The sequence below is a fragment of the Ammospiza nelsoni genome, chromosome 24 (genome assembly GCF_027579445.1).
Source record: "Ammospiza nelsoni isolate bAmmNel1 chromosome 24, bAmmNel1.pri, whole genome shotgun sequence".
Taxonomy (NCBI): Eukaryota; Metazoa; Chordata; class Aves; order Passeriformes; family Passerellidae; genus Ammospiza; species Ammospiza nelsoni.
In genome coordinates, this window is record NC_080656.1 from 2969066 (window position 1) to 2995061 (window position 25996).

At 50.5% G+C, this 25996-nt stretch overlaps 1 protein-coding gene across 1 annotated transcript in view; it reads left to right on the forward strand.

Moving 5' to 3' along the window:
* The first annotated feature begins 6752 nt into the window (after positions 1–6752).
* The window catches only part of LOC132083618 (protein CEPU-1), a 391422-nt gene continuing 372178 nt past the window's right edge, over positions 6753–25996 (forward strand). Inside the window, exon 1 of the mRNA XM_059488402.1 lies at positions 6753–6917. Coding sequence (XP_059344385.1) covers positions 6842–6917 — 76 coding nt within the window. The 5' untranslated portion in view covers positions 6753–6841. The remainder of the gene's footprint in view (positions 6918–25996) is intronic.

Genomic DNA, 25996 nt, shown 5'->3' on the forward strand with positions numbered 1-25996 from the left:
GTGGTGGGGCCAGAGCTGTTGCTTTCAGGGTTATTTTTGCACTGGAATACAACAAATCCTCTGTGCTATGGGGCCCAGACGAGGATCCGTGTGGCTGCATTCAGAAAAACCAACCTCTCGAGCTCAAGGAGAGCTGCTTCAGTTGGCAGGAGCATTATTCTGTCTGGAGCAGCCTTGAGAGGGCAAACAAAACCTCTGAGCTGTGGCTCTCGCTTCCAAAAGCTCTCTGCAGGCAGGGATGCTAGTGAGAGTGGCTTTTTTTTATTATTTGTCAGCCAGAAACAGCCAAAAATTGACCCAAATGCCACCAGGATGGGATGAAAACGGTGTGCAGCATCCTGAGGGAGTCGGTGTCCCAGTCTGAGCTCTGCTGGGAAAACTCTGACAAACTAACAACTTGCAGGTGCTCAGTGGGCATTGTGGGGTTTTTATCCCGAAGAATGGGAAGGTGGAGGGGATGGGATGGATGTGAACAACTTGCAGGTGCTCAGTGGGCATTGTGGGGTTTTTTTCCTGAAGGATGGGATGATGGAGGTGATGGGGGTTGGTGGAGGTTCGCCCCCAGTGCTCAGTGGCTTTTTTTTATTTGTTAGCCAGAAACAGCCAAAATTGACACAAATTCCACCAGGATGGGATGAAAATGGCATGAAGCATTCTGAGGGAATTGGTGTCCCAGTCTGACTCTGCTGGGAAAGTCTTGTGAACAACTTGCAGGTGCTCAGTGGGTGTCGGGATCTCTCGCTTCTCAGAGTGACCCCAAGAAGAGTTCCAAAGTCTCTTTTCCCAGCCCAGCACTTGAAGAAGGAGCCAGAGCTCTTCATTTCTCAGTCTCAAGGTTGTTTATTGTATCTTATCTATAAATTTCTTTCTCCTGCCCTGCTGAGGTCCGTCCAGGCACTCTGCCTCCCCCTGGGGTGGTGTTATCTCTTTATACTAAAAACTACATGTACAATGTTTACAATTACTTCCCAATACCTATCACCTGTGTTAGACAGTGAGCTTCTACTCTAAACCAATCTAAAAGTGCCACCATCACAGCAGGAGATGGAGGCCAAGAAGCAGAAAGGCTGGACACACCCAGATTCCTCCATCTTGCCTCCTGAACCCCCATTCTAGAAACCCCAAAATATACTCTTCCACCCTGTGATAACTTCACTAATGTTCTACTTAAACTGTTCAGATCTTCATCTAAGGTTGGTAACTTGCTGCACGGGTCATAATCAAACCCACAGGGGCATTCTGGGCTCTGTGCCAGGGTCTCTGATGCTTCTGGCAGGGTCTGGGCTGCTCAGGACAGCCAGAGGGATGTCCTGGGCCCTGACAAGTGGGCATTGTGGGGTTTTTATCCCAAAGGATGGGATGGATGAGGGGATGGGGATGGGTGGAGGTTCCCCCCCAGTGCTCAGCAGCCTGAGGATGCCCTTCACGGATCCCAGGCATCCCAAATCTGCTGCCTCAGATCCCTGCCCCTCGCGCCTCGGAGGCTGCGGGGATGACTTGGCAGTGATATATTTACTACAATTACCATCTCCCTTCCCAGAGGAGGGAAAAAAAAATAGATGAATAATATGTTTTGAAGGTGTCATGGAGTGAAAGCAAGAGAGGAGCTTGAGCCTGAACTTATGAATAACTTATAGGCTTCCTCCCTTCATGCAGCTGCTCCGTTTGGGCTTATCTTTCTCACCCGTGGGAGGTGTAATTGAAGGAGCAGAGCTGGGCACCCGTGGGCACGAGTCTGCCTGGCTCCGTGTGTCCAGGGCACGGGGGTGCTGGAATGCCTTTGTGTGGACACGTGGGCAGGGCTATGTGTGGAGCTTTACAAATTCTTCCCATTGTCAAGAAAAAAAGGGTCATTTTGCACATAATTCGCCGCTGGTGTTTCTGGCAGAGTGGTGGAAGCGTTGTTTTAACTCTCCCCTTGCACTGGGGAGCCACAAGGAGAAGTCATTTCAGATGGGGAAGCAGGTGAGCCCTGCAAGCCTTAAAATCTGGGAGGTTTTGGTTCTGTTCGTGACACAGCTGGAAATTCCCTCCCTGGCCTCATGTGGTGGCTTAGCCTTCCCAAGTCTTATTTTTCCAGCCCTAAAATGAGAAGTAATTTGCTCTTGTCTCAACACCTTCCTCTGCTTTCTTTATTTTGACTTGAAGAGCTCAAGGGAGGGACTGTTTTTACCGGGTGTACACACGGAGTGGAGCACAATGGAACCAGGATCTTATCAAAGGCACGCCAATGCTATTGTAATGCATACAGTAATTATAGGGATGTATATGGAGGGATGATGAAAAAAACTCCAATGAAACATAGCATTTCCCTCTGGAAAAAATGTTAGTGAAGTAAAACCACGCCTGGGAGTATGTCAGTTCCAGCAAAAAATGTCTATTAAAAATTATGCAGTGCTGCTCAGCAAGGTCACAGCGCTCCTTTTAGAGCCAGTTAGAGGTTTCCTTGCAAAGCAGCACATCAGTTTTTTTTTTCTTTCCCTGCAGACTTTTAGCCAAGGTGTTGTGTTTTGGGCTTTTATTCAGATTTAGGGAGCAGAAAAAAAATTGAATTTCATAGAAATTTTGCAGGAGTTTCTGCTGAGAGGAGCCTTCTGCATGGAGGGATGGTGTCCCTGTTAACACCAGGTATAAATATATATTTATATAAGATTTCCAATGAATAACTTGTCCCCCCATCCCTATCTCAGGAGTGCAGCCCTGCTATCTGCATGTTCCTATCATCCCAGCACATAGATATGGACGAGTGTAATGGAGATATTAGGCATTTATTGCAAGGCATTCTGTTGAACATCACCTGCTGCTCAACATGAAAAGTTGATGTTCCACAAAGCCACAAGCCAAAGGCTCCTTAAGAGCTGTTCTGGTGCACTGGTAAATATCCGTGCTCAGAGCAGGCGCTGTGTGGATTAATAATGCATGGAGCAAATCTGTAGGAAGAGCAGCGACTGCGTAGGGCTGACTTAGAAACTGCTCTCCCTGCTTAGGCAAACACGCAGGCAAGTTGTGTTTTTTAAAGCATAATGTGTTGGTAATAAACCAAACCAACCTAACTGACCATTTCCAGCTGCTCCAAGCGCGGTCGCTGGCTGGGCAAGCTGGGGCTCAAAGGTGCTTTGCCAAGGGTGGTAAAAATTGCTGTGTGGCGTCTCATGGAAGGCGATTTGTGCAGAAGGAATGGTGTGGAGGGTGAGATGGGATGGGATTAGGAATCTTTCCCCGTCTCCAGGGGTTTTCCATCAGCTGGTGGTCGCTGGGGCAGCAGTGGGATTGTGCTCCCAGCCCTGATTTCATGGCAGGATGAAATCCTCCACACCCAGTATTTGGCTCTGCAGAAGTGTCCTGCTGCACCACTGGGTCTTTAGTGCTACTTTGCTCATTAGCTCTCTCTGTCCTAATGAGCTGGGAGGTGCTGCAGGCCCTGGCAGGGTGTGGGGTGCTCCCGGTGGTGCCAGGACGTGGTGGTGGATCCATTGGAGCTCCTCAGGGTCTGTGGATGGAACCAAGCCTTGGGAGGTGAAAGGAAGGAGAGCAAGAGCCCTCTGCAGCAGCCTGAGCCACTTTTTGGCAAGCCCCCATGGAAACTGGTGGGATCAGAGCACTGGAGGTGCTGGGCAGCACCCAAGGATGGGTAAATGCCTCTTGTCTGTGGCTGGGGACAGCATCACCCTTCGGGTGGTGGCAGGGACGTGCAGGCATCAAACAGGGCAGGTGGGAACACCCAGCCCGAGCTGCCAATCGCTCCCAATGTTTGACTTTTGAATCCTTGTCAGATCTGAGGATGGGGCTTGAGCAGAGGGACCTGTGCTTTGTCACCTTCATGCAGCACAAGGACTGGCCTAGGTCTGACTCAGAGAGTCCCTGGGTGATAGAGAGAAACACAGCTGGATTTCCAAGAGTTCGCAGCCAAGTCTTCTTCTGAATTGCAAAGTGAACAGCTCAGATTTTTGGAAGCCTCTGAGGAGGCATAAATACAAAAAGCCAGAATATCTTTAATTTTTTTTCCTCTTTGTCATTTTTCCTCCTGGCTATAATGTTGTTTGAAGGGGCTGTGAGTCACCTCGAGCAATCAAACCAGACATCCTTATCACTTATGAAAATAATATTCAATGTGATATTTTTTATTTAGGTTGTTTTAAAGGGGTCTCTGGGGGTTCTGAGCCTCAGATATTCTTTTTATTGGACAAAGGGTGGAATAATTTAAAGTTTTTGTTTCAAGGACCTTTTCTGTGTGGGCATGTGGGTGTCATGCTCTTGATGCTGGGTTGTGGTGTGGAGAGTTGTGTTTGGTTTGGGAATCCTGAAGTGGAGAGAAGCCTATTTTATTTCTGGTGTTGTAAAATAGGGACCAGTAGTTGGCATGGGCAAGGAGCTGAAGTAACAGGAGTGTGTTAAATCCTGAGCTGGGACCAAGGGGCCCAGATGCTGCTCAGAGCAGGAGGTGGGCTTGGTGTGAGGAATCAGATGAGCGTGGTTGCAGCATGGGAAATCCCCCTTGATCTGGACTAAAGGAGATTTCTGCTCCAACCTGAAGAGTTTTTCCTTATTAAATTTGCTTTTAGAGCCATTTCCACGTGGGTTTAGGTGCACAAGGGGAAGTGGTTTGTAGGGCTGTCCCGCAGAAATCAGGTGCCCCTCTTCCTTTTAGGGCCAGGCAGGTGGGACACAGGGTGTGTGTGTGTGTGTGTGTGTGTGTGTGTGTGTGTGCGTGTGTGCGTGTGTGTGTGTGTGTGTGTGTGTGTGAATCCCTCCCACCACCGTGCAGGTGGGGAAACTGAGTCACAGCATTGCTGCAGCTGCTCCAGGAGGGATTCACCCCCTTTCCCAGAGAGGAAGAGCTTTGGGAGGGGATGGAAGGGTGCTGTGGGGTGTGTGGGTGATGGAGCAGGGGTGTGAATGCTAAAGGGGAAATGTGGGGGGTGCAGATGCTGGGGGAATTTAGGGGGTGCAGATGCCCAGGGGAGTTTGGTGGGATGCTGGAGCTGGGGGGATGCAGATCCAGATGGAGGGGGTGCAGATGCCCAGGGGATGTGTGTGCTGGCTGCCAGCGGAGTTTGGGGGGATGTTGGAGTTGGGGGAGTGAGGATGGAGGGGGGAACTCTGGGGGTGCAGCTGCCAACACTGAGGGGGATGTGGGTGCTGAGGGATGGGGGGGTGCAGATCCTGATGGGGTTAGGGGGCTGCAGATGCCCGGAGGGGGGGGCAGTTTGGGGGGCTATGGATGCCGGGGGGAAGTTGGGGACTACGGGTGCCGATGGTGCCGGGGGTGCAGATGCTGGTGGGCTTAGGGGGGTGCAGAAATTGGTGGTGCAGATGCCGGGGGTGGTGCTCGGGGTGGCTTTGCTGCGAGGGTGCCGGGGCGCGGGTGCTGGTGGGGTTAGGAGGTGCAGATGTTGGGGGTGCAGATGTTGGGGGTGCAGATGTTCACGGTGCAGAAATGGGGGTGCAGATGCCGATGGGGTACTTGGGGTGTCTTTGCCACGGGGGGGCTGGGGGTGCAGGTGCTGGGGGTGCAGGTTCTGGGGATCCGGGTGCTGGTGGGGTTTGGGGCTGCAGATGTTGGGGTTGCACATGCCCTGGGGTGCTCGGGGTGTCTTTGCTGCTGCGGTGCCGGGGTGCGGGTGCCGGGGGTCCGGATGCTGGTGGGGTTAGGTGGTGCAGATGCCGGGGGTGCAGATGTTGGCGGCGCCGATGCCGGCGGGGTTCTCGGGGTGCCTTTGCCGTGGGGGTGCGGGTGGCGGGGGTGCGGGTGCTAGTGGGGTTCGGGGTTGCAGATGTTGGGGGTGCAGATATTGGGGGTTGCACATGCCCTGGAGTTCTCGGGGTGTCTTTGCCGGAGGTGCGGCGGTGCGGGTGCCGGGGGTCCGGATGCTGGTGGGGTTAGACGGTGCAGATGCCGGGGGTGCAGATGTTGGGGGTGCAGAAATTGGAGGTGCAGATGCCGGCAGGATGCTCGGGGTGTCTTTGCCGCGGTGGTGCGGGTGCTGGGGGTCTGGATGCCGCGGGGGTGCGGGGGTCCAGATGCTGGTGGGGCTAGGCGGTGCAGATGTTGGGGGTGCAGAAATTGGGGTTGCAGATGCCTGCGGGGTGCTCGGGGTATCTTTGCCAGTGGGGTGCGGGGGTGTGGGTGCTGGTGGGGTTCAGGGCTGCAGATGTCGGGGATGCAGATGCTGGCGGGGTGCTCGGGGTGTCTTTGCCGCTGGGGTGCCGGGGGTTTGGATGATGGGGATGCTGGGGGTCCGGATGCTGGTGGGGTTAGGCGGTGCAGATGCTGGGAGTGCAGATGTTTTGGGTGCAGATATTGGGGGCGCCGATGCCGGCGGGGTTCTCGGGGTTCCTTTGCCGTGGGGGTGCGGGTGCTAGTGGGGTTCGGGGTTGCAGATGTTGGGGGTGCAGATGGTGGCTTGCACATGCCCTGGGGTTCTCGGGGTGCCTTTGCCGCGGGGGTGCGGGGGTGCAGGTGCCGGCAGGGTGCGGGTGCGGGCGCGGGGGGGCCCCGCAGCCAATGAGTGCTGCGCGGGGGCGGCTGCGTGCGCGGCCGGCGGCGTGTTGCAGCCGGGCGGCGTGTGCGGGCCGGAGCGGCGGGCACGCAGCGCCTGTCCTCGCACCTGCAACCCCTTCCGACCCCCTTCCCCCCCCTTTTTTTTTTTTCTTTTGGGTTTTTTTCCCCCCTCCCCCACCCTTCGGTGCTTTTTTCCCTTTTTTGTTTTTTTTTTTTTTTCCCTTTCCTTTTTCCTTTCCCCCCCCCCTCCCGCCCCTCTTCCTGCGCTTTGCTCCGGGAAAACGCTGGATTTTAAACCTCTCCCCGCCCGGCAGTGAGTGGGGAAGGAAAAGGAAAACCATGGCCCAGGCCAGAATGCACCACCCCGTCTCTTGGGTGATCTTCGCCGGGATGGCCGCGCTCCTCCTCCCCCAAGGTAGGGAACGCGGCGGGGGACGCAGCCCGGGCGGGCGGAGGATGCGCGGTCCCACAGCAGCACCCTCCGAGGGGCTGGGGGATGAAAACCCCCCAGAGCCGGGGTGAGGATCCCCCCAGAGCGGGGACAGAGCTGGGGAAGGGTCCCCAGCCCGCCGTGAAGTTGCGGGGGATGCGGATGCGGGTGCGGCGCAGGAATTCTCGGCGCACCGGGCTGGCGGCGGGGGGGACACCGCTCCTCTCCTGGCGTCCTGGTTATTTCTGCGGGTGCAGAAGGACTCTGCCATCCCAGCACGGTTCTGGCAGGATCAATGAGCCAACAGGCTGCGGGGGTGTCGGGGTTCCTCCGTGCTCCCCCCGCGCCTTTGCTTTTCCAGCAAGGTCGTCCGAAAAACTCGGTGCAGCCCCGCTGCCGCCGGGCTGGGAGTTGGGAAGCGCTGGTCCAGCCTGTCCCGAATCAGCACGGCTGCCTCCCCCCAGCCGGGGGACGGCGCTGGGAGGGGAGGGGGGGCTGTGCAAGGGGGGAAAAAAAGAGCAAAAAGCGATGGGAAAAGGAGGGGGGAAGAGGCGGCAGGAGCCAGCCCCATCTGGCCGGGAGCGCCGAGCCTGTCAGCTCGCGTTAGGCTCCTCGCAGCCATCTGGAGGGGCTGTGCGAGCGGGGTTTCCTCCACGGGAGGAGAGGATGGAGCCGCATCCTGCCCCGGGCCGCCGCGGGAGCTCGGGATGCGCAGGGGGATGTGCCGGGGGATGCTGCTGTGCCTGGAGCGGGGCTCCGGGGCGGGATGCGGGCACTTGCCGGGGACATGGATGCACCCCGTGGGGGGATGCAGGCGCTCCTTGGAGCAGGGATGCACCCCCGGGGCGGTGCGAGTGTTCCTGGGCGAGAGGGACGCACCCGGGGGATGTGGGGTCTCCTGAGGATGGATGCACCCGGCGGGGTGAATGCACCTCCATCTCCACAGCCGGATCCTGCTCCCTCTGCGTTGCTCACGGGAGGCTGGGGATGTCCAAAGCAGCCCAGGCTCGTCCCCCGTGTGCCGAGGAGCGCTGCAGCAGGAGCCGGGCGGGCTCGGGGTGTGGGGCTGGGGGTTGCGGGGTGCCCAGGGATGCTCACTGCGTGTCTCCCACCACAAACTTCTCTCTGCTGGGCAAACCGTGCCGGCTGCTGCGGGGGGAGAGCCCTCCGTGCCGTATCGACCGGCACAGGCTGCTTAACATGCACATCACACGGTGCCGAGGCATCGCTCCTCTTCGCCTTCCTCCCGCTCTCCGTCTCGCAGGGCTGCTGCTGCTGCCCGCCCGGCATTCCTGCATCCCTGGGGCTTCCCCGGCTCCCAGCCCTGCAGGGAACCCGGGCGGGTGTGAAGGGTCGGGGCTCCCCAGGAGAGGGATGGAGCTGCACCTTTCCCTCCTCACTTCTGCTGCTCGGAATTTGTGCCTAATTTGTTTTATTATTTCATTATTTTATCATTTTTAATGCTTGCTTTGGGGCTCCTCACCTGGCTTCCTTGCAGTCTTATTCCATGCCTCTGGTTATCCTTCCTGCTTCCTCTCCAAGCTTCTAGATCAAAAAGTAGTTGGGTTTTTTATTTCTTTATTTATTATTTTTATAACTCTCCTGGGCAGCAGAGCAGTGGGGAGGAATGTGCTGACTCCCTAAGCCCAAAATCCCCCAATTCCCTGCACTTCAGGAACCTGATGTGGGTGCCAGAAGTCCCTGAGTCACTCTTGGACTGAGGGAAAGAAGGGAACCGCATTACTCCATGGTCTGGGGAGGACACAGGGCAGAGCTGTGGGGAATTGGGTGAAATATTGCCCAGAGCAACAAAAAGTTGGGGCCTTTTTAGGGCTGGGAGTTGCTGCATTGTTGGAGGGAAGAAGTCCCCTTGGGAGTTTTTCTTGCATAATTTTATTTAAGAGTAATTTAAAAAACCCCTCAAACACATCCTACAAATGATTTTGTATTTTAGCACAAACTTTTAAAGAGAGTTTTGAGAAAATTGGGTTCATTCAAGCCCAAGGTGATATTTAGGTTTGTATGCAGTGCTGAAAATCAGCAGTAATGTGCTTCTGCTTCATGAATTCTTCTGCTAATCCCAGCAGTTTTTGGAATTCATAACTTTTCCCCTTTGTTTGGTGTCCTGAAGTGGAGCTGGCTTGTGTTTGAAGACATGAAAATAATTGTCATGCAGGAAAACTGTGTTTGGCACAAACCTCCTCCAAATATCTCCAGAGATGCGTGCTGCCCTCTGCAGCAGCTCGTCCTCCTCTGGGTCATTTCCCTATTTCCAGCCAAACAAACAATAAGAAAAGTGATTTGTGAGTGTGCTTGAAAGGAAAGTGGAGCATGAAGTGGGATAATTCAGAGGCGTTTGACCACCTGCATTGGTGCAAACATCTGTGGGTCCTCTAAGGTTTTGCAGATTCACTTTTGCGGAAATTCTGTAGATTTGTTGGATTTGTGGAATTGTGGCCCTAAAATGGGAGCTGTTGAGGGTTGTGTCCATCAGGAAGGAGCCTCCTGAGCCCTGGAATGTCCAGGGTGCTTGGACACCAAGGGAGCTGGAGAGAGAGGCTGGAGCATTTCTTGGAGGCTGCATCCCCTTGGGAAGGAGTTGTGGGTGTCCATTGCATCCACTCACAAGAAGGACGGAGCCAGAAAATGTCCAGCCACAACTTGGGGAATCAGAAGGGAAGAGGGGATGTTGCAGAGGGCTGGGATAGCCCCAGGCTTCAGGAAGTGAGTGGCAATTTGGCAACACAGCTCTCATTGTGTTTGCTCTGTGTCTTCTGTGTGATTTTTAAATAGCAGCAATGAAAATCCAAAATATCCTCACACAGGGCCCAGGCAGCAGAATTTTCCCTTCCCCCTTTCCTGGCTCAAAGCAAAGGGGTGTCCTCACATGTTCCCCATGTCCTTGACCCACAGCCCACCTGGATTTCTTGAGGAAGAGGCAAAAATCTCACCCAGCACTTGGGAGTGGAAGAGACAAGAAAACTCTTCACTCAGCCACGCGTAAAAGGATTAACCAGGCTAAAAGGTCATAGAAGATTTAGCTGGGCCTTTAGCATCAGTAAGCCAAGAATTATGGGAATTTGATTTACAAATTAGCATAAAGACCTTATTCTAATAAGCATACAAGCTGAAATAGGTATGTAAAATAATAGCATGTGTCAACATCCTACACAGAGCGTTCCTCATCCGAAAGAATTATTCGCTCGTTCGATGTGGCTGGGATGCAGATAATTCCCAAAGTGAGACAGGCTGTGCTGGTGTGTGATGGAAAGGCTGGATCTGACCCAGAGACACATCCACAAGGAGGAGGGGCTGGGTGCTTCCCCTCAGGAAGGGCAGGATTTGGGATCTGGTTTGGGGCTAAGAAAAATTTGCTATCCCCAAAAAATGCTGTGCCCAAAAAATGCTATCTCAAAAAAGTGCCATCCCCCCAAAAATGCTGCCTCCAAAAAATGGTACATCCAGAAAATGCTGTGTCCAAAAAATGTTATCCCTGAAAAATGCTGCCCCCCAAAAATGATATCCCTAAAAAATGCTGTGCCCAAAAATACTACCCCCAAAAATGCTATCTCGAAAAAGTGCCACTCCCCAAAAAATTTTGCCCCCAAAAATACTGTCCCCAAAAAATGCTACGCCCTAAAAATATCATCCCCAAAAAATGCTGTGCCCAAAAAATGCTGCACCCAAAAATGATATCCCCAAAAAGTACTGTGCCCAAAAATACTACCCCCAAAAATGCTATCTCAAAAAATGGCCACCCCTCAAAAAATGCTGCCTCCAAATATACCGTCCCCAAAAAATGCCACACCCAAAAAATGTCATCCCCAAAAAATGCTGTGCCCAAAAATACTATCCCCAAAAAATGCTACTCCCAAAATATGCTATCTCAAAAAAGTGCTATCCCCCCAAAAAATGCTGCCCCCAAAAATACCATCTCCCAAAAATGCTACACCTGAAAAATGCTGTCCCCAAAAAAATGCTGTGCCCAAAATCCTATGAGAATTTTCTGTCAGTAGAGGGACAAGGAGAAACCTTCTGCTACTCCCCAAAGATTCTATCCCCCAAAAATGCTGCCCCCCAAAACACCTATCCCCCAAGAAATGCTATCACCAAAAAACGTTGGCCCAAGAAAATTCTATCCCCAAAAAATGCCATCCCAAAAATCCTGTGAGAATTTTCTCTCAGTGGAGGGGTGAGGGGAAACCGCCTGCTACTACCAAAAACTCTATCCCCCAAAAATTCTATCCCCAAAAAATGCTGCCCCCAAAATATTCTACCCCCAGAATCCTGTAGAATTTTCTCTCAGTGGAGGGGTGAGGGGAATCCTCCTGGCAGCTCGTGCAGGAGGTAATTGCACTAATGAATGTGTATAAGAAAAATTACGTGTATCGACATCTTTTTGTGAATGCTCGGATTTATTGGTCCTCAGGAAAAATATTAGATGTGGTTAATAGTTATCACACAGGTCAATAAAACATGATATTCACCCCAACAGCAGAAAATAGCTTTTTAATAGGTAATAACAGTAATAATCAATAGCTACATGATTAGATAACCCAGTTATATGCAGTACATAAAAGGAGGGGAATGCACTCTGCCTGCTTGGAGCTGGATTTGGAGCGTGGCTGAACATCTGTCATTGCTGTTGATTCCCAGCAGGGCAGAGGAGGTATCAGCACCTCTGGAAATCAGGAACCACGTGGCATTAATTGGCACATTTTTAAAATTCATCAGAGCAAGCAGCAAACCTGAGAAGACCTTTGGAAAGCAGCTGAGCTGTGCAAAACGCTGGAGGCACCCAAAATGCTGGGAAGGGATTTTGGTTTGGGTGGCGGAGCTGCAGGTGGGGTTTCTAAGTGTGTTGTCATCTTATTGCAGGGGTTCCATGCTGTTGTCTCCTTATCACAAAAGTTTCACACCTTCCTAGTGTTTCTCATGGACATCTCCTCAGAGCACTGACTCTTTCTTCTTCCCAAACTGACTCCAGTTCCTTTCTCAATACCACCCCACTCTTTATAGCATCTTCTTCTCATTGGTTACTGTTAAAGTCAGGCCAGCTCCTAATCTTTGATAATTGGCCCAGCTACAACTCCTTAGGGGTAAGAATACTTTCTACACTATCTTTATTTTCTTATATTCTATCCCCCTACACAAGTGTGGATTTCTGCTGCTTCCCTGGGAGCCTCCCTGTGCTGAGCTGGTTACACAGCAGTGGATTGGCAGGAGACAAGGAGGAGTAAAGCTGTTGTATTTGCTCTATGCTGAGATCTCAATGATAAAATTATCAAAATGATAAAAAACATGATCAAAATGATAAAAAAAAATCGAAGTGAAATGGAAACTCCATTGTGTGAAATAAATTACCTTAGAGCACAGGAGGAGGTGCTGGAATAGGTTTGTGTAGTAGCTACACTAGGCTTAGGAGCCCCACTGGTGGACTGGAGATGTGTGAGGTCCTGTAAGTGCTGGCACAAATTTCAGGATGTGCAGTTGTTTCCTGGCATGAAGCACATGTGAACAAGTGGGTACGTGAGGAGGAAAAGATTGTCCATCCCAGGTGTTCATGGCAAGGGTTTGGAGCTGCCTTGGAGTTGAGCAACAGGGGCAAAAATGAGCAAAAATGCCAGATTTGGGGATTCTATGGAAGCCCAGGTTGGTGTCCAGATGCTTCACATTTGGGATGAGCTTCATGGGTCAGAAGAAGATAAATATCAGTTTGATAAGCAGAGAGGATCAGGTGGGAGCTGGGAGCTTGGAAAAAACCTCCTCTGCTAAATCTGAGCTTCTGAGCCACCCTAGGGACCATCCCTCTGTGCAGGACTGGGGCTCTGGAGGCTGCAGCCAGTTTTGGGATATGCTTATGTTTAGAAAAGCTTCTTCTCCTTTCCCCACATAGGAATTTTGATCAGCACAACAACCCTGGCTTGTGGTTTTTCCATCTTCCTTTAACTTACTCCTGAGATGAGTGCATTTGATATTAGAAGTGTCTGCTTTGTGTATTTTTCTTGCAGTTTTCACTTAAAAATACCTATATTGTGATTTCCTCCCCCATTTTGTTTTTTCTCCATGGGGAAGGAATTGATCAGTTGACAGATTTAGGTCAGGTTAGTGAGCAGGGCTTGCTGTTTTCTGTGGTAAACCAGGAGTGGATGGGGAGAGCTCTTGCCAGGAAGCTCCAGTCAGACAGTGCAGGTGAATTTCAGCTTTCCTCAGCCTGGGAAACACCCCCTGAGGAGCAAATATTTGTCCATGGGGATCAGAAAAAAACCTTCATTTGTGTTTGTCTTTGCTTGCCAACTTCAGTAGTGGAAAGAAAGGGCAAAACTTTCCTTGCTTGTTCTCCACTTGAAGGGACAAGAGCTTTAAAGAGGGGAAATGGGATTTTTTGAGCATTCCTGTCATTCTCCTTTGATGGGCAGTGACAAATCTCCCGTTAGACTCAAACCTGATCCATCTCTGATGTTCATGGCAAAAGCTTCGAGCTGTGACTCGGACTTGGAGCTGAGCTCTTGGTTTCAAACAGGAGCCAAAATGAGCAAGGTGCCAGGTTTGGGGATTTTGTAGAGGAAGTCCAAGCCATGCTTCTGTCTTCTGTTGCCAGCCAGCACCAACACATGGGTTTTTCATGCCTTTAGAAGCTTTTTATAGGAAAAAACAAAACAGGCTGGGAGAGCTGGGGGTGCTCACCTGGAGAGGAGAAGCTCCAGGGAGAGCTCAGAGCCCCTGGCAGGGCCTGAAGGGGCTCCAGGAGAGCTGGAGAGGGACTGGGGACAAGGGATGGAGGGACAGGACACAGGGAATGGCTCCCACTGCCAGAGGGCAGGGATGGATGGGATATTGGGAATTGTTCCCTGTGAGGGTGGTGATGTCACAGGGTGCCCAGAGCAGCTGTGGCTGCCCCTGGATCCCTGGAAGCGTTGAAAGCCAGGCTGGATGGGGCTGGGAGCCACCTGGGATAGTGGAAGGTGTCCTGTCCATGGCAGGGGATTGGAATAAGAGGATCTTTAAGATCCCTTCCCAACCCAAACCATTCTGTGATTCTACAAAAAACAGGATCACAAAGAGTAACCCCTTTGTCCCTGCGCCCCTTAGGGCACCCCAACCCCTGCATCCTGCAGGAACTGCATCCCAGCATATCTGGAACTGTGGCTGGCAGCTGGGGTGAGCTGCCACCTCCCTTCTTCTCCTCCTCCTCCCCAGGCAGGCACCTTGCTCGTGGTCAATAATAAATCAGAGGTGCTGCCTTGCCAGGCTCTGCTCTCTGCTGCCAGGCGGCAGAGCACGGATTTTTGATGTGCTCAACAGTTAATATGTCTAATGCTGAAAGCTGTTGTAAATTAATTGACCTCTTGGCCCCCTTGTCCTGTTGACTGTTCCCACTGAAGACAGTGGTTGGTTCTTGGCATTCTTGCCCCCCTCCTCCACCTCCCAGTAATGCTTTGCTTGCTAATCAGGGCAGTCAGAAAAAGGAGCCTCGGCTCTGAAATGCTTCAGAGGAGCTGCATGGGCAGGTCAGGGTTCTGGGCATCCACTGTGCCTGAATTCCTGGTGGTCAGAGTATTCTCTTTAAAGCTCTGCATGGAACCCTCTGCCTTCCCACGGGGACAATGGGGATGGGGGTGCTGCCAGACTGGAAAGTCCCAGCACAGCCCCAAGGACCCTCTGGACGCGGATGGAAGGGGCACCTCGATGCACTGGGTGAGCTGTGACTCACACCAGGTCATGGGGCTGGCTTGGAGGAAGGATGAAGGCAAATTCTCATTAGGGATTTTTTGGAAATTACAGAAAAAGATCCCAGAACAGTTTGGGTTTGAGCTTAAACCTCATCTCATTCCCGTGGTAATCACATATCCTCTGAACACAAAGAGACATAGCTGTTCCAGGATTTTCCTGGGAAGCTGTGAGAAGCTGTGGGAAAGTTCAGAGAAAGAATTAAAACAATTATTATCTCTTTTTCTGTAAACGTTGTTTATAGATATGATTCTCCAGAGTGTGCTATTCATAGTTCACCAACAGGAGAGAGAAGATTCCTAAAGGCCAATCAGGTCTTAGGTCCACCATTGTTTCTGTAAGAACTGTGGATTTCTAAATAAAGTGTTTTTCATGCTTTCTGATGATGGAGTCTCTGTATCACCTTTGGCTGTCCCTGATATCCCTTTAGAGACACATTTCACCCTCTACCATGGCAGGAACACTTTCCACTGTCCCAGGCTGCTCCAAGCCCCATCCAACCCAGCCTTGAGGGACTGGTGTATTTTCCTTGCAAACTGCTGATCCTGGAAACCCTGATTTAGCTTGGAAAGGAGCTTGGAAAACCACAAATGCTCAGTCCACAGGGCTTGTTCGTGTCCTCCAGTGACTCGTGGTGGGAGAGAGAGAGAGCAGCTGCTAAGGAGTGGGAAATGCCACAGGAAATTGTGTAATATTAGAAACGAAGCAGAATGTTTCAGGTTTTTCTAATTCCAAAATGAAATAATAATTAAAAAAAGAACAATCACCAAATTCCCAGTGAAAGCAAATTCTGGGAAGAGTGAGGATTGATTTTTGAAGCATTTTCTTCGGAGCTCGCTGTGGCTTTATATACAAAGTTGTGAAGTGATTTAGAAAAAAAAAAAAAAAGAGCTCCAAAGGCCGTGTTCCAGCAGTATCAAAGAGCCTGGAGTCTCCAGCCTTGTTCCATTTTGTATTGTTATTTCTTCAAAACAGATCCTTTGCTAATGTTTCCATTTTACTAGAAACAGAATTCTTGATTTAAAGAACTGGTTTGAAAGCCAAACCTGACCTGCCTCACTGGAAGCGTGACAGGCCCACAGAGCAAAGCAAGGTTCATTAGTGCCATAATATTCTCTTTCTTTTTTTGGTGTTTGGGGCTTTTTTCCCTCTCTTAGAGGAGTTATCTGGTGAATAGCACTTGGTTCCTGGCTTGGTTTGGGTGTTTTTAGCTTTTATTCCCTTTCCACAGGACAGATGGTATTTAGAGATCAGAGGGTGCCTCCGTTAGACTTTTACTTTTCCAAAGTCAATTCCCAAAGGCAGCACTGGGGTTTTTGATAGCGGGCCAAGGTGCAGGAGAGCGGCAGGGCTGGCTGGCACGGGGTGAATTTGGATTTAACATGAGTGACATCTCTCTTAATGAAGCTCTTTTTGGAACAAAGCTGGCGAGGAGCAGGATCCGTGATCCATTAGAGGCCGGGGTAGTGGCAGAGCCAAAACTGCCTTGTCACTGGAGACAACATGAAAAAAAAAGTGTATTATTTATTGTTTACTTTTTGTGCCGCTTTTCTGCACGTCAATGCTTCCCATTGTATGTTTTGGGCTTCAAAACCTGACACCACATTAGAAACCATCTCCAAAGCCCCCAAATAATGCATAAACTATGATTATTCCTTCTGATCCACTTGTGTTTATGTAAATGGCTGGAAAAGCGTTTTTCAGCTTATTTCAGAAGCTTAAGGGATTCATACCAAGCCTATTATTGAAAAATCAGAAAGTGAAAAGCAACTTCTGAGACAAGGAATTAGCAACTCAATGGCAGCGCTGGGGCTGCGGGGTCTGGCTGGACCACAGATGGGAATTCCCTTGGGATTCAAAAATCCAGCAGGTTTGGGGGGATTTGAGGGGAGAGGGGGCTCAGAGGAGGTTTGGGGTCAATCCAAAGGGATGAGGGGCTGCAGGGGGAGCTGGGGCACAAACCATTGGTGCTGCTGGGGATGCTGGCCGGGGTTTTGGGGGATGAAGCCCCCAAGCACTTGCGGAATTATCTCTTGCACCCACGGGTGGGAAGGGGCTGGCAGTGCCATCCTTGCTCCATCCAAACCTTTTCCTCTGTCCCAGGAGAGCTGGGACCAGATGCAGGTTCTCTTTGGGCTCCATCCCGTTCCAGCCAGCCCTGCAGCATCTCATCCCTCCTCTCCTGCTGCCTTTTTTCCCCTGGTTTGGTCCCTTTCCCCCTTCCTTATGTTAATTTCCCACCTGAGCACCAAGTACTTTATAAATAGCAAATCTGAAATGAATTTCCTAGCAGCAATCATTATCTCCCTCGACAGCCATTAAACATTCACACAAGCAGAGCAAAATGACAAAGGGGATTGATTTTTACAGTATGTTGGGGGGAGGTAGGAGAAAGGAAATATGTTGACAAGGCTTTTTTTTTGCCTTATTTCCCCCCTCTCTCCATTCTCCCCTCCCTTCCACATCCTCTGTCTTGGTGGAAATCAAAATCACCCTTTCAGAGATCGGGTTGGGAGGGGATGAGAGACAGCGAAGTTGGAAATAAATAACAATAAATTAAAAAAAAAAAAAAGAGAAAAACAAAAAGCAGCAAGTTCTTCTTCAAGCAGCAACCTCTGCTCCCTTCCTCTGCAGCCCCTTGCTCCGATCCGCTGGCCATGTACAACTGGTAAACATGAAGTTGGTTCCGTGGCCTGGCTGTGGAGATGAATATGTCAGAGCTAATGCCTGTGAAGATGGAGGGGTGGGCTGCAGGGAAAGGGGGGGCCCAATCTGGGAGCCTGCTCAGCAGAATAAATGTGTTGATGCAATCGTTGGGAGCGGGCGAGCCGCGGCCGAATGAGGCACTGTAGCTGAAAATTTAACTTTGATTTCAATTTTCATATTTGTCAGCAATAATTAGATTCAAGAAATGTTTTTGCCGCTGTTCTAAAATACTAATAAGTAGGAGCCTTTGTAGTATGGCTAATGGAGCCTTTTTTTTCCTAGTGGGCTAGAAAAATTCTATTAAAGGGAAAAGTCATACTATATTACTGTGCTTCAACATGCAGTGGCTCTGCTGCCACAGGAATATCTCTGCTGGGAAACACTGCAGGGATGATGCTGGGACTGGTTCCTGTGGCTGGGATTGGGCAGGACCAGAGGGGACCCCCCACACCAAACTGGGCAGGGGGTGATGCTCTGAGGGGCTTTGGGAAGCTTTTGAGCTGCTCATGGGGTGATACCCCAGTGGCTCTCACCCAGCAGGTTTTGGCCAATTGTTTTGGTGTTCCCATTTCCCTTTGGGTTTGAAGCCTTGGATCAATGAGGAATTTCCCCTTGTTGGCTCTGCCAAAGGCAGAAAGCTCCTTACACCCCTCCCCAGCCTGCAGGGTGGATTTCCTTGGCAGCACTGCCAGGTTTTATCCCAGGGAGATGCCGGCAAGGAAAGTGATATTAAATTTGCTGGCGATATGCAGAGCAAATGGGGAAGCTCTAAGTTGTGTCATTCTCAAGTTACTTCAGCCTATTAAGCAAACAAAAGCACTTGTGGAGTGAGAAATGGAAATGGCCAACGTGGCCCGATTAATCCTGGAAGTACAATTCCATTAATAAGCCAGCTTTTAATAGGTGGCTCTTTCCAGGAGCTGCTGGGACGAAGAATTGATGTATTCACTGTAATTGTATTGCAACTAATAGGATCAGAAGAAAATTGTACGGAGAACTTATTCCTTTGCCACCATATTCCAATCAGTTGAAATAATACAGGAGGGCCCAGCATGGTAATGAGACTTAAATCTAAACAGGAATATTTTAAATTTTAGTGTGTATGGAGGGGAGTTGGCTTGTGCTTTTTCTTCCCCATAGATTGGGCAGAAATAAAAAGAAATAAAAGAGAAGTTCAGAGAGGTGCTGGAGGAAATGGGAATCCCAATCCCAGTGGAAATGCTCCATGGTTGGGTGCTGGGGCTGGGATGTGGCTGCTGGTGCAGAGCTGTGCCAGCTCAGCCTCTCTCCTGAATGCTAAGGGGGTGTCTGGATGCCCAGGGATGGCACTGCCCCCTTGGCACCTCACCCAGAGCCTTTTGTTCCCGTCATTGGCAGCGAGAGGAGCTTTCCCTCTCTGCAGTGGCTGTGGTTCACTGGCAGAGCTCATTAACGAGCCTCAGGTCCTCCCTCCATTCATCGCCCATTTATTCCCTCCTCCACCTGCAGGCTCTGATGGTTTGCTGATCCTTTCTTCCCAAGGAACTCCTGCAAAAACCCCACCTTCTGCTTTAGGGAGCAAATGTACCTTTGTGGCTGTGGCTCTGGGCCCCCGTGGGCTGCAGAGAGGGATTTGGGCTTTAATCCACGAGTGTCTCTCCAAGGGACCTTGGAGGAGAAGAGCTGTGCAAATCTCAGGCAGGCTGGGTGGCTCAGCACATGCGAGGTGATGCACAGCAGTGCCCCAGGATGCACATCTCCACAATATCAATGGAATTGTGGAATGATGCAATTAAAGCAAGGGAAATACCAATGTGGGAGCTGCCTGACCCAGAATCTGTGCGGCACGATTACTGGAGCTGTAGCTCGGCCATGAGAAGTTTGCATTCACTTTTTGTCTGTTCATCACTGGTTCGGGGCTGTTTGTTTTTCACTCCTCCTCCCTATTTGTATGCATGCTCTGACCCTGCTTTGGTAACAGGCTAGAGAGTAAATAGGAAGGGGAGGGGAAAAAAAAGGCAAGGGGAAAAAAAAGCCAAGGCACAGTTCAGCTCAAATCCCCAAGGAAACAGATGTGATTGCCTTCCAGAAATGGCTCCAATAAGGCCAGAAAGGAATATTGCTTTTATAGCTTTTGGGATATAAAACATTTAGAAAATGTGATTGACTGGTAGTGCCTAATTTGTCATTTATCCATTTCTCCCTCCACCCAAACACAGCAGTATCCTCAGACGGACTCATTTCCACCTTTTCTTGGCTTTGTGCCCCTTTCCTATGTGTGACACACGCGCACACCCATGTGTCCTTGCACGCTGAGCTGTGTGCACACACAGGCACGTGTTCCCCCACGCTCCTGGCTCCTTGTCCCTGTGTCATGGATTTATCATCGTTCTGCTAAGCACTCAAACTCCTGTGGCTATTTATAATTAATGCTCAGAAACCTGCCAATCCATTTAATGACACCAGGAGGTCACGGCCTCCCTTATAGCTTCCCATTAATCACCATTAGAACAGTTCTGGGTTTTTTACGTTCTTTTAAAATGTTAATTCACCTTTATAATGCTCCTTTCAGCTCTGACTGTAAAGGGATACTCTGCAGTCACTCCAGACTGTCTTGCAAGTGTGTGCAGGTGAAAGGCTCAGTGGGACAATTGCACTTGATAAAGTCTCTTGGATGTCTCCCGCTGGAATGAATCACACTCGCAAGCTCTGCCAGATGGGATTTCTGCACTGCCCTCTGCCGCCGGCTCCTCGCACGGTGCTGGCGCCGCTCCCTCCCTGCCGGCTCCATCCCTCACCACTCCTCCCTCCTGAACCACAGGATCACAGAATCCTGGGGTGGCTTGGGTGGCGAGGGACCTTAAAAATCCTCTGGTTCCATGGTCCAATACTCTGGTTCCATGTTCCAATCCTCTGGTTCCATGTTCCAATCCTCTAGTTCCAGGACATGCCAAAATCTGTCATGGTTTGGAAAGACACGAGTCTGCTAAGGAAGGCAGGAGCCTCCCCTGAACTGGAAAATGTAAAACCACCCCCCCCCCCTCCAAATTGTTATAAATTTGAAATTAAGGGGCTCTCAGGCAAAAAAATATGGGTGAAGGAATAATGGTTCTTTAATAGGGAAGAAAATAAAAAAATAAAATAAACAATGTAGTAAATTAAACCAACACTGACAAAGTCAGAACTCAACCTGACTCCCTGTGGGTCAGGGTGTTGGCAGCAGTCCCATTGGAATTGTGGCTGCAGCCCTCCTGAAGTGCCAGGTGTGATTCCCCACGTGGAATGAGCTTATCCATGCTGGCACAGAGCTGGCTCTGCCAGGCTGTGTTTGGGCACACCTTTACTGGGAAGGTTTTTAGATCTGAAGTGGGCTCATGCACAGTTTGGCTTTATGGGTTCTGGTGTCTTGGTTTGGGTGGAGCATCCATCTCATCCCTTGCGAAAGTTAACAAAAATCCCCAAAAATCCCAATTCCCAGAGAGCAGGGCTGCTCCCATTGGCGAGTCCATCTCTTTCCTGCCAGTGCCCTGGGAGCCTCCAGCCCTTGTTGTGTGTCCCAAAGCACCCCCTGCCATGGTCACAGCACAAGGCATCAGCAGTGATGTCTAGAGGCAGCTTGGTGGAAGGAAAACTCCGGGTGCAATCTGGTACCTTTGGCATCAGTTCCTCTTCAGTAGCCTCCTCCTGGCTCGTGGTTGGAAGCAATCATCCCTCTCCAAAGTCAATCTGTGCTTGCCACCAATGGGAATGGCTCCAAGGCAGTGCAATCCTGATCCAGATTGGGGTGTTGATCCTTTTGGGAACAGTCCCATGGCCCCATGTGAGCTGTGGGGACTTCTCACAGCTCTGGGTGCCAAAGCTCCAGAGGGTCCCATGATTTCTGCTCTGTGCTCATCCAAGAGGGGAGAAGGCAACACGGACACCCAGTTCCTTTGGTGGGAAGCATGCACAGCCCTATGTGTGCTCAAGGAGGGCAAAAATTCATGCTGGCCTCTCTGTTTGGGTGAAATAGGATCACTCCTGCTCCTTTGGAGACTTCTGGTCTGGGTGAGAGCCGAGCCCAGGCCCGTTTCTCTGAGTAAATACGCCAGCAGCATTTGGCTTAATGAACTGTGGCTTTTAATAAATGGCTCTTATCTTGCTGAAGTGCTGCTAAATTGTCAGGATTTAAAATTAGCCTAATAGATTTGTGGGCGATGTTTTATTCACTGGTTAGTTGGAAAGAGATGGAGGGGGGGGGGAGAGATGGCTCCACCCAGTTCTCCCTGAATTATACCCGAATTACTTATTTGTTTGGGCCGAAGGGGAAATGTTCTGGATTAATGTGCAATGCCTCAGCACCTGACTTAATGAGAATTTAGAGACCTATCCCAAACTGATAGTCTCCCATTAATCACTTGGTGGCCCCTCTGCTTTGCTGTCCCTGGGATGTATTTTTCGTGGTGGTGGTAGGGTTATGGTACCCACTGCTGCTTGCCAGGAAAAGGGGATGGGGATGGACAACAGAAGTTTTTAGGTGCTGTGGTGGCTTCCAGGATGATTTCTTACATCTTTGCTCTGTGTTGAGTTGAAGTAGATCCCATAGATCTCTGTCTACACCACACCTACCTGTACAACTTGAGTTCTTGAGCATGAAGTTGAAGTTGCTCAGCTTGTGGTACATCCCATGAACTTCCATGAGCCACTTTGCCTGCATTTCTTTTGGCAAAGCTGAGCTGGTTATGATCCTGTTGACAGTTTGGAGGCATATGGAGAGTCAAGGCAGAACAGCGTCTTATAATAGAGTAAAATGGGATCTGGTTGGGATGAAAGATGCCAGGGAAATGTCAATCACTATCATTATCCTAACAAACTGCTGTACCTGCAGAGATGATAATAATATTTAGCAATTATATGGCACGTAACAAGCTCAAACAGCACAGACTGCAGCTAATTAAATCTCCCAAGACTTCCTTTGGGTGGGTGATTTCCTTAGAGCATGGACCAGCTTCTCAGAGTATTTAGTGAGAAGTTCTGGCACTTCTTCCGCATTTCACAGGAAGGGAAGGGTGGTCCTGCTGGAAATCCATGCAGTGAGGGTGGTGGGGTCAGTCCTGGCACTGTGTTGGGCTGTTTGCTCCATTAGGAGGTGTTGGGTGGCCTTGACTTGATCACCCAGATGGCCAAAGGTGTTTGGATGTGTTGATGTGCTTTTCCTCATCCTTTTTGGAATTGGGGAGAGTTTGGGTGCTGGACACCCAGATGAGGACCCCACCAGCACCCCTTGGTGATGCAGAGGTGCTGGTACAGATGGTTTTCAGGGCTGGACAGTCAGAGGGTGTTTTCTCCGGTGCCTGCTTTGCTGTGCTGCTGCTCTTTCCCTCTTGGTTCATCATTCCCCATCCCATCTCGAGCAAGCTGCATCCTCACAAACCCTTCTGGAGGGTGACACATCAACCAGCATCCCTGGTTTGGCTGGGCCATCCAAGATCACTATTGGAATTTAATACCAATATAGCCGGATGGAATGTACCTGGGCTCCTCTGGCCTTGCTGCTTGACCAGAGGTGGCAGCTGTGGTGGTTTCACCTCAGAGACACTTTTGGCTGGGTGGGTGCTGCAGCTGGGTGCTTGGGACAAGTCCAGGCCTGCAGGAGCTCAGGTTTCCCTCTGCCAGAGAAGCTTTAAGGCCATGGTGAAGGAAAGGAGTCAGTTCTGATGGAGGGTTTGGATGCAGAGCTTTATTCTGGCCCACAGGCCTCTGAATGCAGCACCAGCTCCAACAGAACTCCCTGAGCCCGTGGTTGCTGCTCCTTTGAACCCCGGGAGAGGGACAGGGAAGGGGCAGGGAGCCACCAAGCAGGGACAGGAGGGGAGGGACAAAGGGACAAAGGACACCTGGATGGCCCAGTGCCCCCCAGGGTTGAAAGGCATCTTTTGAACTTTGCCAATCACACGACGCCCTTGCTGGAATGCCAGGATTGATGGACAGCACTCAGCAGGGTGCAAGGGAGGGGAAGGGAGAGGTTATTGGCACACCTGGAGAAGGAACTGGGATAGGTGAGACAGGCTATTACATCACACTGCAACAGATCACAATGACAGAAAGCAAGACTTGGAACGTTTCCCCATTTGTGGTGCTCTCACCTCTCCCTTCCTGGCAAGCAGCAGGTGAACCCTACCTGGATCCAGCCAGGCTTCCTGAGCCCTGCCCAGTGCATGTTGCTCCAGCCCAGGCAGCCCCTGGTGTCCCTGTAACTTTGTGAAGGTCAGCATTGGTGTCTGAAGTGGAAGCAAGGCGTGATGCACAGTGTCAGCCATAAAGGAAATGTTGTATATAAAAGATAAGTTTTTTTTCTTTTCTTGTGGCAGAGGAACAAGGCGCCGAGTTCATTTAGCATTCATAAAGTCTTGCTTTGGAAACGCCTTTAAGTACTGCTGAGGGAGACTTGAAGGAGCATGTTTGAGAGTCAAATGCACATCTCCTTGGGCTCTCCTTTCATCTGCTTTAAAAAACACAATCTTTTTTTTTAATCTTTTTTTTTCCCCCTCTGTAAAAATACTAATCTTCTCCAACAGCAGCAGACACCCAGGGTGCAGGCGCTTGGCAATTAGCTCAGTGAACAGAATAAGTGAGGAGCAGAGGGAAGGGGGGACTCAGCCAAGGACCTGAGGACGCTGAAATCCTGAAATCTTGCCTGCTAATTAGGAGGCAGCACAGGATGGGGCCTGGGTAATCCAGGTGCTGAGTCACAACAGCCCAGTGTGCTGTCCACTCGGGTGGCAACGTGGCTCTTTGTCATCCTCTGGGCTGAGAGGAAGGCCCACCAGGGAATTTGGGTCTTGGGCTGGGCAAGAGTCCAAGGGGATGAGGTGAGGATGAGTCTGGCTTGATTTACGACCTGGCAAGAGTAGTCCTGATTCTGAGCAGGTCACGAGTAGCTGTTGGGAGAAACATGTGGAGGTTTTGGCGTGATTCCTCCTTGGAATCTTGGCCAACACTTGGAGTGGAGTGTCCATCCTCCAGAGGCTGGGCTTTCCCTCACAGAGAGTCATCTTCTTGGAGTTGGTGTCAGCGTGGAAATTCAGTGCATGATTCTGTTCCCCTCGCAGGAGCTGAGGCAGAAGGAGAGAGACAAAAGCAACAAGGGTTGTCGTCATCCAGACTTCTTCAGCTTGTGAAGAGCCAACTTCTTGGGAAGTGTCAGATGGGCAGAAGTTCAGCTGAGCCCCTTCTTTTGGCTGAAACTTTTCTTGTCCTTGAAATCTCTCTCCTTCTCTCTTCACTTGAGGGAAGGGAATTTGCTGTGATGGAATATGTTGTCTTGTGGCTTTTTATGAAAACAGCACATGTCACTGCCCCTGTTTCCTGGAGCCAAAGGATATGGCTGGATTTCAAAAAGAAAAGGACTGGATGATTTCATTATTGCTAACAACTGTTCCCACCAAGATAAGGGCAGTCTAATCACATTCCCTGTGAAGAAGTACCAGGGGAACCAAAGGGGAACATTTCCATTTGATCTTCCTCGTTGTCTTGTGTGTTTTGGTCCTCTTCGGTGCTGAGCAGTGCCAGGAGCAGGCTGTGAGGCTGAGGGGATTTGGGGGAGTCGAGGCAGCAGTTCGTGGTGCAGTGTCCTGGTTATCAGGGGTGTCCCAGGCTGGAGATGCTCTGCCAGCAGCTGCCTCCACATCAGGATTTATTTCAGTGCCCGCCTGCAGTCAGGGCTGGAATTCCACATCCCAAACTCTTTGAGCGGAGCCTGAGCTGATGAAGGAGGCTGAGCACTGAGCAGAGAGGGAGTTTCCAGCTTTTTATTTTTTGATTTGCAAGTTGCCCAGAAGAAAAGTGCCACCTCCTTCAGAAAAAAAAAAAAAAAAAAAAAATCAGCTCTTATGGCTAATGAATTTGCTTTTCTTAATTATGTTTCTCAGATTCCTGATGTAGATTCCCCTGAGAACTGATCCATAGCTGAAAACCCCCTCTGCAGTGATGTCTTGGTTTGGAAAGCCAGGAGTCTGCTAAGGAAGGCAGGAGCCTCCCCTGGAATGGAAAATGTAAACCCTCCCCACCCCTCTGAATTGCTATAAATTTTAAATCAAGGGGCTCTCAGGCAAAAATATGGGAGCAGGAATAACAGTTCTTCAATAGGGAAGAAAAAAAATAAAAGGATAAAATAAACTATGCAGTACACTAAAACAGCTAAAACAACAGAGTCAGAACCCAACCTGACACCCTGTGGGTCAGGGTGTTGGCAGCAGTGCCATTGGAATTGTGGCTCAGCCCTCCTGCAGTGTCAGGTGTGGTTCTGTTGGAGCGAGGGGGGTCTGTAGAGAAGGATGTATTCTTCTTCTGAAGATCCAGTGGAAGGAGTGGCAGCTGCTGTTCCTCTGAGGAATCCAGTGGAGAAGCCGTGCTGGTGTCTCAAAAACCTCTGGATTATATCTGGGTAGCAATGCTTGGCTCCTCCCTCTGGGCTCACATCTCCCAATGGGATGTTATAGTTCTTATCAGCCATGCAGGGACATTCAATAGCTGTTATCAGCAGATGTCCCCTCCTAAGGGAGGTGGGATTGTGGTCACTCAAAGAGAGAGATAAGGAAAACTGCCCACTTGACAAAGATAATCTGCCATACAGATGGAAACTGAAAATGTCTTGTATTGCAGTCTTC